The sequence below is a fragment of the Corvus hawaiiensis genome, chromosome 2, assembly GCF_020740725.1.
Source record: "Corvus hawaiiensis isolate bCorHaw1 chromosome 2, bCorHaw1.pri.cur, whole genome shotgun sequence".
NCBI lineage: Eukaryota > Metazoa > Chordata > Aves > Passeriformes > Corvidae > Corvus > Corvus hawaiiensis.
The window spans coordinates 96,910,201-96,928,221 of NC_063214.1; the positions used below are offsets into that span (position 1 = coordinate 96,910,201).

Below are 18,021 nucleotides of genomic sequence, written 5' to 3' on the forward strand. Positions count from 1 at the left end.
AGGGATGAGGCTCCTCTTCTTTTTGTTCTTTATTTTTTTAAAGCCCAAGGCAGCGTGGGGTTTGTTTTGCTTAGTTTTGAATGGCACCTTTTATTTTGGAGGAAGGGAAGTGAATCGTCCCCTGCACGAGCTGGCGTGGCCCCGGCCCGGCGCTGGGCGAAGCCAGGCTCCCAGCCCACAGCAGCCGCCATCCCTGCTGCTCCCAGCCGTGTCCCACGTCCAGCACCGTAACCCCTGGGCTCCGCGCTTTGGACCAGTGACCTCGGCCGGGCGCTCGCCGGCAGCTGGCCTCAATCTCCCCTTTCTTGCAGGGAGTTCACAGTGCGCTGCGGAGGCCACGACTTGGGTGCTTCCAGAGTCAGCCATCAGGTCTCCTTTATCTTCTCGGCTTGCTTAAGCAAGCTGTTATATGAAAAATATATCTAAAACCCAGATTTGTTTTGAAACGTCGCTTTGTACAGCCATTGTTAGTACTGATTTCTTTCAGCGTTTTACCCTTTTTCTACAAGATGATTTGTTCATAAATGTCAGTATTTTCACTGGAATGTTACAGAGGAGAAAGCATCTTGTAAATCATGAAATACACAAACTATTCTACCTTGAGGGGTCGTCAGGGATGGATTTACAGTGCCGAGCACTTAATCTAAGTGAAAATGAGGCTTTATTTGCTGGTCACTACTTAAAGCTTTGTCCTTGACAGTTGACTCTCTTTAGGAGTAAGGAGAACCTCTAGTGCAGGTTTGAATACTGTAACGTCTCTTGTTTTTCAGGTCTCTGAAATTTGCTGCCTTTCCCAGTTCATTTCACTACTTCAATAAACAGTATAACTTTCTTCTCCGCTAGTAAAGTGGGTATAGGATGTTCAGTATTGCATGGTATATGTGCCATACAATGACACTGTTTTCCCCTAATAATAGAGTATGATCAATTGTGTTCTATTTGCTGATAAGCTTTTGTGATTGAGTTGATATTCTGCATTATTTGAACAATCTAGAACATAGATTCTGCATGAGATAGTTAAACTGTTTTCCAATCTTCTAGTTCAGTTTTATCTTCCTCACCTTATCAGTGTTTTCATGCTAAGGTTAGAAAGTACATTTTTTAACTGTATATGTTTTCAGAGAGCTTCAGGTTCTATCATTTATGCCTTAAGACTTTACTGAATGGTATTTAGTCAGTGTTTCACAGAGAGTTAGACAATTACCCTGTTCTGGATTTAGATCTCAGGATAGAGAGTACAATTGAGATTATACTGGACAACTGATAAAAAAGCCCCATTCCCTTTCATTTGTGCTCTTTGTATTTACAAGCATAATACCAAGGCAAACATAAGATTAAATCAGTGGTATTCTTCACCACTTATAAATATAGGGTTAAATATTGCACTTACTAGCCTTACAGCAATAATGCTTGGTGCAACAAGATTTAAATCAAGTTTTCTTAGCAGACCTGTAAATATGGAATCAACCTTTTCCCAGATTTCTTGTCCTGGAGAGTGTCTGCAGTTCCTCCCCCTCAAATCTCCCTGTTGCCACTGCAACTGCAGGAGAAAGCTATTTTAACATAAGCTAAAAGAAACACATTTTCAATTTTTTTTTTCTGCTATTTCATCATTATATTACAGGATACATAGCATAGGAAGTTATGAAAGCCAGAAGCATAAATGTGTTCAAAGGAGATTGCATACAATTACGGACAACACGTTCATTCATGACTGTTCAGTCTAATGCAACTTCTGGCTCAGGAAGTCTGCACTGATTACCAGAAGTTGAGAGAGTAGCTGGAGGAAGGCTTATGGTCTGCATGACGTGTTGCTGACAGTCTTTCTCTCAGCATCTAGCTCTGTTCTGTAGCAGAAATGGATGCAGAACAGGAGGAACATTGTGCCTGATTTGTTATGGTCATTCTGTGCCTGCTAGACAAGATATAAAGTTTACAAACAACACTGAGAGGGAAATTATTTTATGTATTCAAGTAGGCCTTAGGCTTACTTCAAATTTTTAATAGTGTTGTGGGTATGACATATATCACATATCTAAGATAATGAAGAAATCCTTCAATAGGAAAATGGTACAGAGGAATTGGGGGGCAATAACACAACCTGGAAATGTTCTGGCTCAACACCATCAGTCCATGTGCTTCTTCAACCAATCAATGTATTTGGATACCCTTGTGTAAACCCCATAGCTGCCTTCAACAGCACAGCCCTTTCCCCAGCTGACAATCCCAGTCAGAAACCAAGTGTTCTTGTACTGTGTAGCATGAGGACCACCGCTGTCTCCTTTGCAGGAGTCCTTAGCCCCAGACAGGTCTCCTGCACAGAACATATTCTCTGTAATATTTAAATTGGTCTCCTTTTCACATTCTTGTGTCTTCACACGTGGCAGATCAACTCTCATCAGAACAGAAGAGGTGGCACCTCCATCTATTAGGCGTCCCCATCCGCTTACTGTGGAGAACTTGATGGTGGACAGTTCATACACAGCAAACCTTTTCTCAGGCAAACATATTGGTACCACATAGTCAGTGAGGTTCACTGGTGTTTCCAGGTTCAGGAGGGCAATATCATTATTGACTTGTCCATTTGTGTATCCTTCATGAATGATCATCCTGGCGACTCCACTTTCTTGCTCGGTTTTCTCATCGACATGTATTTTGTGTTCACCTGGAAAAGTTATTAATTGCAAGTCACGTCAGGTAGCTCCTTGATTCCTGAGAAGTTTGAGGATATGAGTGTTTCTTGTTTGACACCTCTAAGGACAAGTACCTTGTACTACCAAACCCTTCAAATCTGGTTTTATCAGGATGAGAATCTGCCACCACCTTGATAAGATGAGGAGGGGAAGATACATACCCAGTCTCACCCGAAGCTGTTTAGGGTGCATATACTCCAAGCAGTGAGCTGCAGTGACCACCCACTCTGGGGAAAGCAGGGTACCACCACACTTTTCTCTCTGATCCTGTATTATAAGGGCCTGCCAACATAAAGCAAATTTCTCTCATATCAAATGTGCTTGACATAAATCTCAGTAGAGATGGGTTTCGTATTGCTTCTTTCTGTCCCTTTATGCAACTGTGTTTGACAATACCATGCTGACTGCATGGAGAACTTAGCAGGGGAAATCTTCCCATTGACATTTTCTTCATCTTGCAGTATGGACCCTACCTATTATGGCCCAGAGTGTATCCCTGGAAGCTGCAACTAAAATTCTTGCTGGCAGTAAAGGACTAAAGAGTCAGGAGATAGAGACAACTGTGCTACCACTCTACTCCTATGCAACCAGGTACTCCAGAACAAGGCTAAAGTGCCTAAGTGAAATAGGTGGATCTGCTGCCTATGGATGAAGAAGGAATTTGGTTATCAAGACATGGCACTTTTTATGAATTTTTACATGATAGATTTAAAGCAATGAATTTAAGATAGTGATTCCAAAAGGAAATTAAAAAAATAAAAGCAATTAAAGATTTTTGAAAACTCACTTGCCATGGACATTCACCTGGAGGACAGATTAAACCACCTACTATTCTCCCTTTTGCAGTTGAATTTTTTTTTGCCAGCACTGGTATTTTTCCACATGGGTATTTCACTGGAAAAAAAAACCAAACAAAAACAACAAAAACAAACAAACAAACAAAACCAAAAACCCCCGAACCAAAACAACAAAAGGCAGCAAGTGGGACTGTACTGAACTGAATTCACAGCAAAATGTGTAAGGTCTTCAATAAAGCTACATTAGCTGAAAAACTGAGTTCTAGTCTAGGAGCATGGATTCTCAAAAATAATGTAAAGCAGCTCAGCAGGTGAGTAGACTTTTTCGTTTGGAAACAGCCAGAAATGCTCTTACAATTAGAGTTCAGGCCCTTACAGCATCATTGGCATGTATTCACCTTCCATAGGTCTTTGCAAACAATTAACTTGCTTAAGATACATGTCAACACAATGAGGTAGGCTGCAGGCTGGAGCGCAGAAGTGACCCTGACAAGCTCTTTAGTCCACACATTTTCATTGTCCCTGCTGACTTTAAGTCAGTTGTATCAAGTGCACAGCATCTATGGCAGAGTGAGACAGAAGCTTAATCATGGGGTGTACATCTTGCAATCGTTTCTTTGGGCAGAGCCAAAGATGTCCTAAGAGCAGACACTGTCTTCTGGTATGCCTCTCCCAGAATACCTTGTTTTCTTGTGTCCAGAACATGCTGGATTCTTCCAGACTGCACGTCTCTGTGTTCTGCCTGAGCCAGCATGTGAAGACTGGCACTAAAGGGAACCAAATCCTGACTGAACTTGCAATAAGCTGTAGTGCAGAGGAAGTATTGGTGTTTTCAGTACATCCTTCACCCAACCAAGTTTTCCTGTAAAGGGGAAGGTGTACCCTTGGGGGTGCCTGTGTGCCATGTGTCTGTGCTGTAACTGACCACACCATCCCTTCTGTCTGGCAGTCACTCTGTGATAATGCTGGGAGTGCCCTTTTTCTACCTCTTTGGGAGCCAGGGTCCTATAGTCTCTGCTGAGCTGCATGCAACATCTCCATGGATCTGTAAGTACTTCAGCTGACATGAAGACAGCATCAGGGTTTTACAGGTCCACATGAGGTATGGAGAAACGGGACTAGCTTTTTGGTGGTGGCTGGTGGAAGATTAGAACAGACACAACACATAACACCCACAGTTTCTAATGCTGTGTGTAAGCCAACACAAATCTGGATCACTGTGGGAGATGACACAGGGGCAGTGAGGGGACTGTCAGCCTGGCATTTACACAGTTTTCTCTATTTGCAACACATGGTCAGTTCTAAGGCTATTTTGGTTCCCAAGAAGCAAGCAGCAACAAATACATCTTCCTTGCAGGGAAAGATGCACTGAAAAGCCTGTGAGGAATTTTGAATTCTTTGTTCTCAACTTTTAACAAAAGCAGCTTTCCCATCATGTGGTATTGCAGAATCTGTTAATAAGGGATAAGCACATTAGTAGACATTTTTTTCTAATGAAATTTCTGCTGTTGAGAGCTAGGTTGTCATTACCAGCTCTCTGCATGAGTGCTCCATTGAGGTGTGTGTAGGGGGTCATCACCCCTCAGAATTACTTTGCATGCTCCCTGCAGCTCTGTCCATTATGTTGTTATATTCATATCCCCAGGGGTCTCCTTTTCCCTCTAATAAAGTACTTCAAGTAAGCGTTTGCAGTAGAGTCAGGTGCCAGCTTATGTATTGGCAAAATTATTAACTTGCACTACCCTAGTCCCAGTTGAAATTTACCTTGCTAGATGAGTGAAAGAAATACCTAGCCACAGTGTCTATAGGGATACCAAAAGTGTATTATTCCTAGCAATTAGGAAAAGAAGAGGAAGAAGAGGAAGAAGAGAAAGAGAGAGAAAGAGAAAGAGAAAGAGAAAGAGAAAGAAAGAAATACAGAAAAAGAAAGAAAGAAAGAGAGAAAGAAAGAAAGAAAGAAAAAAGAAAAAGAAAAAAGGAAAAAGAAAAAGAAAAGAGAAAAGGAAAAGGAAAAGAAAAAGAAAGAAAAAGAAAAAGAAAAAGAAAAAGAAAAAGAAAAAAGAAAAAGAAAAAAGAAAAAGAAAAAAGAAAAAGAAAAAAGAAAAAGAAAGAAAGAAAAAGAAAGAAAAGAAAAAGAAAAGAAAGAAAGAAAATAATGTAACTGTTTTTCTTTGGTTTTAATAGACCTCTTCCTCTCTTGACTCCTGTACTGAAATAAATATAGTAATAAAATCTAGTCACAATTTCAGATTGGAGAGACAACACTAAAACAATCTGCTCCCAAAATATTTTTCTACTGTGGGTGTAAACTAATACAAAGAAAGGACTTGTGAGCCCCAGAGCCCCTCCACTCACTAGAAACCACTCAACCTGACCCCAAATCCCTGACCACCTGCTGCCCTGCCTTATTTAGATCACCTGGTGAGGAGTTTGTCTCCACTGCTCAGTTCTTTTCTACTTGACTAGTGGTGAGTGTGCTCCCAAAGGAAGAGATGGGTTCAGCTTCCTCCTAGCTCTGAGCAGGTGGGATGGTCCAATTTCCCACATTCCAGAGGAGTGAACCTCTGGGGCCAGGAAGAAGTCCAGAAGGATCTCTGCTTGGTGGGCATGCTGACAACTGCTCTTCTGGGGTGGCTAACTTGCACCAGAAGCCAAATGTACAATTTGGGACTCTGCCCACGGAGAAGAGGTGAGGAGCTGGTATCTGAGGGTTATGCATTGCACCTCCTGACACGTACACATTGAAAACTTTTCTTCCAGAGCTGGCTTAGACTTGGCATCAGGTTGGTAGTGTCTTACCTTGAGGGATGCAGGACACGCCATCACTCGCTAAAGTGTAATCATCATCACAGAAGCACAGTCGTCTTTTGGAGTGCCTGTCAGTACAGTACTGTGTGCAGCCACCGTTGTCTAAAATGCACTTCAGTTTGTCATCCACAGCTGAAGTCAGAGAAAGAGCATTTAGGTTTCAAGACCTGGATTTTTGTGCTTAACATTGATAACTTGCAGTTGGAATGTTGTCAGGAAAGCAAGGCAGGAAAAAAAGATTTCTGTGATTTATGCAGAGCAACTTCATCAAAAGTGCCTTCCATCAAAAGCTAGGCAGGCCTGGATCTCCAGGGATTAGGGAAGAATAGGCTTTGCTTAAGAAATATATACCTAAAATTAAATCAGTCAGCATTTATACAGTACCTGAGCTGTCTCAAGAATGGAGATATTGTAATAGTGTGGTAACCATCGTAATATATGACTGATAAATTATAATTCTTTGGTATTTTGCCATTTAGTAGGAGGATGCTCTGGGATGACTGTTGAGACTGCTTTCCTAGACTTGATGAGTGCCTAGCCCTTGTCCAGACTCTGCGTGTTTTGAAGATGTAACACTCAATGTGCAGTGTCCTCTGAAATCAGTGGAAAGATGTGTATTCATAAAACACTGGATCCTTCCCTTTGGGCTTTGTACCATGCATATGCTGTGCAGTTCTCACATACTGCATCGAGCTTCTAAATCAAAGTAACTTCAGCACTTGAGTAAGAAATAATTCCTCCTTTCCTCTCAGATGGTACACAAAAGGCAGTTTTAATTTTTTTTTCCACAAAAAGTACCTTGCTGCCTTGCAGTGCCTGACTGCTATCTGGTTAGATGCATCATGCAACACCAAAAGCAGTATGAACAGTAGCTGTCACAGCTAGAATGATACAGAATCACAGAATCATAGAATATCCCAAGTTGGAAGGGACCAATGAGGATCAGCAAGTCCAAATCCAGAATTCTAATGATTGCTACTCTTTATCTCAATGCCTTGCATTTGAGTTAATAATAGCATTTTTATTTTGTTATGTCACAGCTGACCTTTTTCACAGTTTTTGCCCTCGTATTCGACAGGACAGCGGCAAACATAATCCTGAAACTGGTCATCACAAATCCCGCCATTCTGACAGGGGTTGGAGGCACACTGGTTAGGGTCTGCAAAACATTCAGTGTCAGTCCAGCTCACACAAAGAGCTGCAGCAGTGGGAGTGTTCCACAGCTGTTAGAACATCCTGCATGATCGTACCAGAATAGGAGCGCCAGAACTCTTCCTGGAAGAAAAAGATGCGAGATTTAATTAAAGAAAAATCAACTCAAGTCTTACAGCCCTTGTTGCACAGGATGGGTTACCAACAGTCAGAGTGATGCTGCTTCTGCCTTTATAGTCTGTGACAGTTAATATCCATAAAATATTCTATTTTCTGGATTGTACATTATTTTCATATACTAATAGAGAAGGGCCTTGTTTAACACACATGAATGGGTCATCCATAAATAGGCTCTGTATAGTTGAGGTGGGATTGACTGAAAAAGATGTTGTACAATACAATAATTTAAAGTATTGTCAGGGCAGACATTAGTGGGGGTTTGGGGAGATGACTTAGAGACCATCCATTTTGCCACCATCCCCTAGATGGGTACTGCCTGGGATTACCCATGCAGTGTGCTCTCCTGCAGCTCACTGCTGCTGTGCACCCCTGTAAATATAAAAGAAAAATGCAAACAGCAGGACACAAAGTGCTTTTTTAACTCTGGTGGCTTAAAGTGTCAAAGCACACCCTTGAGTAGGGAGAGTCCTTATGACAATGAGTGCTCACCCAGCCCTGTGTTACTTACTGTCCTTTCAACATCATGGTAAATCTCTCTTGCTTCCTCATGGGAACACTTTTCTTCTATGCATTCTCGCTCTAGTGACCCCAGCTTTATCTCTTCAAAGATGCTGTTGGCTCGTCTTTGCCTTTGCAAAACGTTGCTTGCCTCTTCCTGCTTTAGAAAGACTGAAAAACAGCAGCACGTTCAGTTTGTCATACAACTGTGCTTGCCAGACAGAGAGGATGGGTGGGACGATTCCCCCTGACAGCTTTTCTACTTCCCAAGATTTTTCTGAAACACTTTAGAAAAGAAATGGGCAAATGTGAAAGAGTCTCCTTCCTCTGGCCTGCCTCACAGGTAAAGTGACAACACAGGAATTTTGGAGATCCTGGAGCTTAGGAGAAGATGGCGTGTTACAACAGCGGTGTGTGTGTGTGTATGTTGTATGTCAGTGACTCCTAAGGTACTGTTGCATGTCATGTGCATCTTAACATGTGCAGCAGTTTCTTACAGCTGTAGCAGCTGCAAAGCCTGTGTCACTTTATCTAGCACTGGTGTACGTGGCAAAATCTGATTTTTCTGTACTTGATACAGTCAGTCACAGTGACAGGTGGACTACAGTCGTGCCCTCACCGACAGTCACATGTTATTTCACACCCCTCCACTTACTGGACGTGAAGAAGGGATTTATCCCACCACTAGTAGACCACAATTTAAGAACCACTGCTTTAATATATTGTCTTTGGTTTTCTTCTGTGGATGAGGTACATAGGAAAACTAGACAATGCTGATTGCATTTCCTAGTGGAGCCTGTGAAGGCTCCTAGCTCCTGCCATCACCACAGACTACAGCCATGAAAGGGTCTTCTTGTGTGTCTCTACCCATGCTTTGGAAAGACATTGGGTACATAGGTCTGATAGCAGGCATCAGTAGAGCTCATTTCTTAGAACTGCACCAACTTGCAACTGGCAGAAGTGTGCACTGGAAACACTAATGTCATTGTCACCATGCTGACCTGCTCCTCAGCCTCAGGATGTAAGCACATCACACAGCTATGCTCTCCCAGTGTAATTCAGGATAAGGAACAAGAAGTCCGAGTGCTGGCATGTACTTTTGCTCCATGCACTACACAGAAAGTGTCTTGAAATTATTCTTTTTTCTTTTTTTTTCCCTCCTATATGTCAGTAGGGGAGTTTCTGGAGCTTCATGCCAACAGCTTACATTTCAGCACTTTAACTATTTCACCTCTGCTTGTGGGTAGATTTGGGGATTGAGGCTGATGCATATCTCCTGCCTTTCCCGAGGACATTCTCTCTGAAAGAGTGGAAGTTATCTTCTACCTGCTGAAAGGGCCCTGAGAGATGCTGAAGGACAGATTCATGTGTGTCCCCACCAATATACATCCAAACACAGATGCCGAGAGGATTTATTCCAGTCTGAAGTGATGCAAGGTGTCTGCATAAACATTTGTGTCTAATTCAGGATATTTGCATAATCACATGCAGAATAGTGGTAATTTCCCCCTGTATTTCAAAGTTACTTAGAGAAATAAAGTATTGTGTGGCATGTACTGAGTTTATCCCTGGGTGCTTCATAAACATTTGGTCATTATAGGAATGTCAGCTGGGTCTTTCTTGATTTCAGTCAGGCTCTATGCATTTGATATGGCTTTCCTTAAAGGGTTTTAATTAACCTTATACTGCAGACACATGGCACATGTATCAGTGCTTGGGCACAGACTCTGATAGAAGAGCAGACCTGAGCACATGGCTGGGGATGAGCACATGGCTGGAGATGTCCAGCCACTCTTATTTTGGCATATCCACTTATTTGTATTGGATCACTTCTGACTTTACTACCTATTTTTTCACCTTTTGTCACTGCAACACAGAAGACCCAGTCAATGGCTAACTGGGAATCTGAGAGCACTGGATCTGCTTTACTAATATGGGAGCTGGTTTTTGGACACATACTGAGCAACTGAAGAGCTACCTCCTCTCTGCCTTCTACTGCTGCTGAAACAGGGTGGATCCTCCCCTCTTTAGTTACTCATCAGCTGAATGACAGGCTATTGATGCTTTGCTTTGAAAAATGTCCCAGTTCTATATGAAATAGCAGTAAATCCTAGTTCCTTTCTTCATGTAGACAGCTGGTGGTTTGTCTGCTGTCTGTGCAGCAAGATAATAAATTAATTTAGCAGTCTAGAGGTGCTTTTCCTAAGTTGGCAGAACAAGTGCATGGAGCCATTGCTGAGAATAAATAGAGCTTTAGAATAACACACAGGCACAGCAGAAGACAGGATAAACATGCAACAGTGCTCAAAACTTGAAGTGGAAATCATCTCAGTAACAGGAAAGAGGTCCATTGCCAGTAAAGATAATTACAGCCATATCCTACAACATACCTGCATCCAGAGAACGATGAATCAGTAGCAGAAAGCAGAGAAACAAAGCCACACACTGCCTGGAAATCATGATGAACCCTGTGAGCCAGTGTCTCGGTAGTGTATTGACATTTCAGCAAGGACTGTTTGGCCAAAGGGCTCAGCTTCAAATGCTTGGAGCCAGAGGAGGGGCTGGCGAGTCATGGAAGCAGCAAAAGATCCATGACAGCCCGGCGAGCTGAGCAGAGGGGGGCACATGCAAATCCTGCAGTGTGCCCTTTTCACACAAGCAGGGAGCTTGGTTTTGAAGTGTGCTCTCCTGACCTGTGCAAAGGCTATGCTGATTACACAGGCTACTACCCCCGGCCCTGCATTTTCCATTTAATACACCTTTTCCATGAGAAACACGAACGCTGGGACCCTGAATCCATAGGACAGGCATTAACTTGGCCACATAGCACCACATGCAGTGAGCAGTGTTGTGATACTTACCTTGCATCAAGATACAGCCTTTCAATGCTTTTGAGTATGATTGTACCACTGGCATCTGTCTATTCCCATTTTTCTATCACCAGTTGAAACTCTGCACTTCTGCCTGAATTTGCTTGGAGACACTAACTAACCAGCAAGAGACACCCTACACTGGTTCTCTCCATCTTTGCTGCCAGACCCATGTGACCTGCACAGGTTGTACCAGCTGGAAGTGGCATGGAGCTGATCCACGTTGTACTTCATTAGTAACTACAGGGGCTTGAGGGGACACTCTACAGACAGTGTTTTATCTAGAGCATAAGCAGTCCCCTGATTTAATGGAAATCAATTAATGGCATCAGACTGGAGAGCTGACAACATTCTTGGGGAAATATTTACTTAAGATAGCAGCAAGGTAAAGAGCATGTTTGTCTGTGAGAAGTGAAGCATTGCCTGAAGGCTGGAGTGTTTTCCTGGCTGTTCTCCCTTTCCTGCATGGAAAGGAAGGAGGGTGAGCCCTGCACCTGAATGCTACAGCAAAGGAAATCAACAGCAGGATTTTTACTTTGCTGCCAATGCTCAACATAACTCCTTGCAGAAATTGTGATTGCTTAGGAAAGTCAGGCTCCTGGCTGTTGTTTCCATGCAGTCCTGTTGTCTAGGGGCAGTACACACAGCTGGATATTCTCCTTTGAAATCACTTTCCCAAGAGGCGGTATCCAGGCTCTCCTCTGGATCACAGCCTGGCTAATTCCCAGCAGCCCAGTTCCTGGGACAGCTGGGAACAGATGGCATGTCCTGTCCCAGACAGAGGAAGGAGGCCAGTTACTGGCATGCAAAAGAAGATACAGCAGCCCTATGCTGCTTTTTGGGAACCCTCTCCATACCTCACAGCCTGCCAACACAACACTTACTCCTTCTTTACTTGCCTGTCGCAGTGCGTTGAAAATAGCAAGTGTGTGTTCAGATTAGCAAGACCAAACCTAAGCTTGAAAATTTCTTTTTAGCTCATCTTCTTGGAAAAGATCTAGCCCCATCTAGCTGCATGAGTCACACAGATCAGAGAATGAAGTTCTGCCTTCTCTGCCTAAGGCCAGCCTGAGTCTGCACCTATGCCCCCCACTCCCTTTGTTTCCTTACTGGGTGGGCGTCTCCCTGCCAGGGAGGGTGGGGTGGCTGCCACTCCACAGCGGCATTGCAGCAGCTCTGCAACCTCTGCCTTCTTTGTAATGTGCAGATCCTGTAGGAGTCTGATGCAGTATTTTCCTTTTGCCTTCCTTCCTCTGCTGGCATCCCTTAAACTGGAAAGGTTTTGCTTTTATTTCTTGGGAATACAGCCAAACAGTTATTTTTAGAGCCCAGGAAGAAGCCCAAGGGCTGGGAACAAGAGTCAGTTCATATGGGGACCATCCTTCTTCCAAGAAAATTAATGAAATTAGGCTCCATCAGGATAAACCTGAGAAGGGTCACTGAGGATTCAGCACTCCCAGGACCACATTACAGCTCTTTAAGAATTTCATACTGACAGATCTCATCACAAAGGTGTTTCTTACTAACTTCAGCTGGGTTGAAGTAGTTTCCTACTTTGTTGCTTAAAGAGCTGTGTTTTTAAAGAAGAGCTCCCCTTCCTTACAGTCTTAGACCCCAAATGTCCTTGGTTTCAGCTGGTATACAGTTAATTTTCTTCTCAGTAGCTTGTACAGTGCTGTGGTTTGGATTCAGTGTCAGGATAATGATAACACACCTATGTTTCAGCTGTTGCTGAACAGTGCTTCTCCTGTCACGGTCTTTTCAGTGTCTCATCCTCTGCCAGCGTGGAGCTACACAAAAAGCAGTGAGAGAGCATGGCCAGAACAAGTGACCCAAACTGACCAAAAGGATTTTCCATAAAATAGAATGTCATGCTCAGTACATAAACTGGGGGTACTTGGCTGGGAGGGGAAGATCACTGCTTGGAAATCGGGTGGGCATTGGTCAGTCGGTGGTGAGCAATTGTATTGTGCATCACTTTTTCTCTTGGGTTTTTTCTTTCTCTCTGTGTCTCTGCTTTTTATTCTACTAATACTATCACATTAGTATTATTAATATTATTATATTTTACTTTGCTTCAATTATTGCGATGTTCTTATTTCAACCTGTTTTTCCTGATTCTCCTCCTCATCTCCCAGGGAGGTTGGCATTGAGGGAGCAGCTGCCTGGTACTTAGTTGGTGTCTGGGATTAAGCCATGACAGTCCCCTTGGTGCTCAATGTAGGGCCTGGAAAGTTGAGATGATGTCTGATCTGACCATAGAGTATTAAAACAAGTTTGTTATAAGCCTTCATTGCATTGGTTTAATAGTCACTGGTCACAGTGCTGATTTATTTGCCACCAGAGTGGTTGTGCTGGTTCTCAGGGTTGTATTATGCAATACTTGCAGCATTTGTTTGCTGTGTTGGTGCTTGTCGCCTTCGGGGCCTGGGTTGTGTTGTACTTCCTAGTATCGGCTTTTGATCTGATAGAATCTCTGGCTGCGAAACGAACCCAGTGTGTGTTCTCAGCATCGCTGTCCCCTTTGTATTTGGGGAGCCATCTACTGGGAACTATTAATAATTACACCTAGCCCCAAACCCCATGACAAGCACTGCTACGCGAAGGAAGAGGAAAGGGATTCAATTTCCAGCAACAGGCTCTAAGTTACACCAATTCTGTTAACGAGCATTGGCGCTACTCACACTCCAGCTGATTTCACTCGGGGGGTTGTCCAGCACACCCGAAATTGACTGCCCCAGGGGTGGAAGCACAGCCCCACCATCCACCATGGACAGACCAGCAGGCACCAGAACAGGGTGAAGCTTCAAAACACCTGCAGTATGTTGGTGATATCATCGTGTGGGGTGATACAGCAGAAGTTTTGGATAAAGGGAAGAAAATAGTCTAAATCATTCTGAAAGACGGTTTTGCCATAAAACAAAGTAAAGGTCAAGGGAACTGCACAGGAGATTCAGCTTTAGGGAATACAACAGTGAGATGGGTGTTGCCACATCCCAATGGATGTGATCATAAAATAACAGCAATGTCTCCACCAACTAACAGGATATACAAGCTTTCTTAGGCACTCCAGGTTTCTGGAAAATCCACATTCCAAACTGCAGTCTGATTGTCAGCCCTCTCTATCAAGTGACTGGGAAGAATAATTTCAACTGGGGCCCTGAGCAACAAGCCTTTGGACAAGTCAAGCAAATGGTAGTTCTTGATGTAGCCCTTGAGCCAGCTGGAACAGGGCAGATGTAAAGAATGTGCTTTACACCACGGACAGGGAAGACAGTCCTGCCTGGAGCCTCTGGCAGAAAGTACCGGGGAGACTCAAGATTGATCCATATGCTTTTGGAGCCACATTGACTCCAGAGGATTGAAAGCTACTGTACTGTAACTGATGAAGAGCTCCTGGCAGCTTATGAAGGCATTCAAGTGGCTTTGGAGGTGGCTGGTACTGAAGCACATCTCCCCCTGACACCCTGGTTACTGGTGCTGCATTGGATGTTTGAAGGAAAGGTCCCCTCTTCACACCATGCAACTGATGGTTGTGCAGTGATGATGGAATCAGAACTGTTTTCAGCATGCAACAATCAAACACCACGTGCCGTATTTCCTGCCCTGAAAAATTATTATGAAAGATGAGGACCAGGGTCATGGATTGAATGAATTCAGTGGACTTCTATAAGGATGGCCTATAGACCAAGAGAATGGTATCTGTGTAGATCTATCAAAAGATGGAAAAGGTGATGGGGTATTTGGAAGTGTGGGACCTGGCATGACACAAGTGGTATGGAATAAGGGTTGGGTACTGTTCTGGTTTCAGCTGGGACAGAATTCATCTTCTTCTTCAATGCAATGCTGGGCTTTTTGGATTCAGTATGAGAATAATGATAACACACTGATGTTTTTGCTGTTGCTCAGTAGTGCTTACCCTAAGTGAGGGACTTATTTTTGAGTTTCATGCTCTGCCAGTAAGCAGCTGCACCAGAAACCATGAGTGAGTATGGCCAGGACAGATGACCCAAACTGGCCAAAGGGATATTCCCTTCTTAGAAGTCAGGCCCAATATATAAACTGGAAGAGTTAAGTGGAAGGGGATGATTGCCGCTCAGGGCTGGGCTGGTCACTGGTCACTGGTGCTGAGCAATTGTATAGTCATCACTTGTCCTTTCTTGGGTTTTTTATCTCTCTCCCTCTTACTACTAGGGGTATAATTAGTTTATTATCATTATTATTATTATATTTTACTTCGTTTCATTTATTAAAGTGTTCCTGCCTCAACCCACAAGTTTTACTTTTCTGTTCCTGATTCTCCTCCCTAGTCCACTGGGTGGTGGGAGTGAGCAGCTGCATGATGGTCATCTCCTGTTTGGGGTTAAACCATGTCACCAGCCAGAGGAGGAAACAGTTTGCTTTTCTTCCCCAGAAGATCCCTATGTGTTACTTTTTTTCCTTCTTGTGTGGTCTTGCTCTAGTTCATGAGATCAGTCCTGTAGTTCTGCTCTATAAATCTCCTTTCCAGTGTGGGCTTCAGCTTTGGCTTATGTTTTCTGAGCAATTCCAAGAAAAATGAACTGCAGTTCAATTGAAAATTAATATATATTAATGCAGACATGTACCCCTAACGCTCATGGGTGCTACTAGAACCAGTCTGGGAACAGCTCTTTAGAAAATACGATTTAGGATATTTTTTGATGTGCCGAAGTTTTTTATTTTAAAAAAATAAGAAAGTTAAAAAATTAAACATGAAAAATGTTAACAATATGGAGTAAAATCTAAAGTAGAAACATGAGCCTGAAGACATGATGTTGTCTCAGAAGGTGTCCTTCTTTATATATGCATTGTTTCCTGCTGACATTTTTAAAAGAAGCACTCTTACAACTTTGTTATTTTTAGTTTCATGTTTTAGGTTGAAGAGGAGGTATGTATGGAAGCTATTGGGAACTGGGCAGTTTGATCTGATCCAACAAGTCACTGGTCATTTCAACATGAGTTTTGTCGTCAATACTCAGAACAACTTAAAAAAATAAATCAATATTAATTCCATTTTGAAGAGGCAATCAGAGATCATTTGAGTAAACTGACAAAGCTGCGTCTAGGTAAGAAAGCTTTAGGAACAATCTGCTTCTTGAATTTGCAATAGCAGCTTGCCATCAATCATTTATCAGACTGACTAAAAGCAAAGACTTTGAGCAAGTTAATAATTTCTCATTTCTGTTAGACTAATCTATAAATAGATGAGTTCTATGCTGATAAGCTTTAAAGCAAATTATTTGAGATTTAGACCTCAAAATAGAACCACTTTCCAGGAGAAAATTATCTGCCTGTTTGACAGAGTTCTGTATCCCCATATAGCAATTATTCTCAAAAAGAGGAAAGAGAAGATGGGAAGACAATTTTTTTGTGTGACAATATCTGAATACAAGTGCTTAACATTGTATTTTTAAATTTTGATGTGGGCTATTTCTTTCTCTCTTCCTTCACTGCTTGAGAAGGATATCTGAAAATAGAGAGAACAAAGGAAGAAAAAGATAATAAAGGCAGTGTGCCCCAAAGTTTGTCTGTTTAATGCCACATATCTCAGTTGGTAATGAGAGATATTAACTCTAGTACAAACCTTTTCTTGACTGTCCTGAGGCCATCACAGCTACAAAAGCACCACTAGCAAATCCATAGTCTTTTAAATGTAGGTGAGGACCTCACTGCCCTGTTAAGGGATGGGGAGTGAATAAAAATTTCTCTCCTTTCAAATGAAAGCCCAGAGAAGGTACTTCAGTATCTAAATATCTTATTTTGGTAATACAATCTCTAAACACACTTTACACAAAGTCTTATGGAACAACGGAATTTATCTCTTCTATTCCTGCATCCTTAATTAAGGGATTTTATTATTTTTACCTGAATTTACCTGAATACCCCTGAATTTGGGTTGCTTCATTATACCAGGCAGATCTGGTTCTGGCCAAATACATCAAGGGAGGTTTCTAATTCTGGAAACTTGTGTGGACACTCCAAACTTCACAGTGGAGTTCACAGTAACATCTAACATATCACTGAGAAAGGGAATGGGAGTTCCAGTCATTTACAGTTAAGTGATGGTCCAACTTCCTCAGTTTTGCTGAATGACAACATCTGTGCAGGATGGAGAAAATCTTTTATATTCCAACTAGCAAACTGCTTCTGTATCTATGAAACACTGTGCCCCAACTTGGAGACAGTGACCTAAGAAACCAATCATTATTAGGTTTTTATATAGAAAACCCTTTACTTTTACTCTTTACTAAGGTACATTTGGGCTGGAATTCTTTCATTCTTTTGCTCTAACAAGCATGATGTGGGTCCTCTCAAAAAGGTTGGACCTCCTTTTGCTCAGAAAAGTAGGACTGCCTATTACAGAGGGAGCTGTCATGATAACAAGATCAAGAGTAACAAAAAGCAGTCAAGTTTCAGTAACACCGTAACTGGTTCATGTAATGCACATGGCCAACAGCTCAGCCCAAATCACTCCAGTCAGTGTTAAATTCACCTCCTACCATGGCATGATGGTCCTTAAAGCCATCAATCAGTGAATGTACAAGTAAGTTCCTCTTCAGATGCAGCAAGGGTGAACACGGTGTCTGGTTTCTCACCCAGCCGTGGCCAGATGCAGACCTCCAACTTGCTCTGCTAATACCACAGGATCCATGGATACACAGCCTTCTTCGGGAAAACCCAACAGTGATGTGCTTTCTTTCAGAAAAGGGTGAGTGGGAAAAAGGGAATAAAGCCAATTACCTGGCAATGGCTTTCATTTTTTATCCTCAGCCTGCAGACAGCCTTTAATTCCCTAGTGCCAGGCAAGTGATTCTAAGTGAGATGTGATCACGAAGGTGAAATGGTGTTTTGCTGAGATGGTCCCAGAATGAGCAGGCTGAGGATTTGAATACACAGATCTGGTTTTCTGTTCCAAATCCTAGAACCTCTCTCTGTTTTAATATGATACCCACAAAAAGGTTTCAAGATTGTGAATAAAATAAACCCCAGAGCATGTCTATA

The 18,021-nt window shown here is 42.6% G+C and overlaps 1 protein-coding gene across 1 annotated transcript; it reads right to left on the minus strand.

Annotated features, from left to right (window-relative positions):
- Positions 1 to 1,957: 1,957 nt before the first annotated feature.
- Positions 1,958 to 10,681, minus strand: F7 (coagulation factor VII). Its single transcript, XM_048327747.1, has 8 exons — positions 10,519 to 10,681; positions 8,139 to 8,299; positions 7,549 to 7,573; positions 7,344 to 7,457; positions 6,290 to 6,430; positions 3,481 to 3,587; positions 2,855 to 2,975; positions 1,958 to 2,665 (listed from the first exon to the last, which is right to left on the minus strand). The coding sequence occupies exons 1-8, from the start codon at positions 10,586 to 10,588 to the stop codon at positions 2,127 to 2,129; spliced, it is 1,278 nt and encodes a 425-aa protein (XP_048183704.1). The 5' UTR covers positions 10,589 to 10,681; the 3' UTR covers positions 1,958 to 2,126.
- Positions 10,682 to 18,021: the final 7,340 nt, after the last annotated feature.

Excerpts from the sequence above, each read along its gene's own strand:
- F7 (XM_048327747.1), bottom strand. The coding sequence starts at position 10,588 with ATGATTTCCAGGCAGTGTGTGGCTTTGTTTCTCTGCTTTCTGCTACTG. Across the intron at positions 7,458-7,548 it reads GTTCTGGCGCTCCTATTCTG|ACCCTAACCAGTGTGCCTCC; the intron begins GTACGATCATGC and ends AATGTTTTGCAG. Across the intron at positions 6,431-7,343 it reads GGGCAAAAACTGTGAAAAAG|CTGTGGATGACAAACTGAAG; the intron begins GTCAGCTGTGAC and ends CTCTGACTTCAG.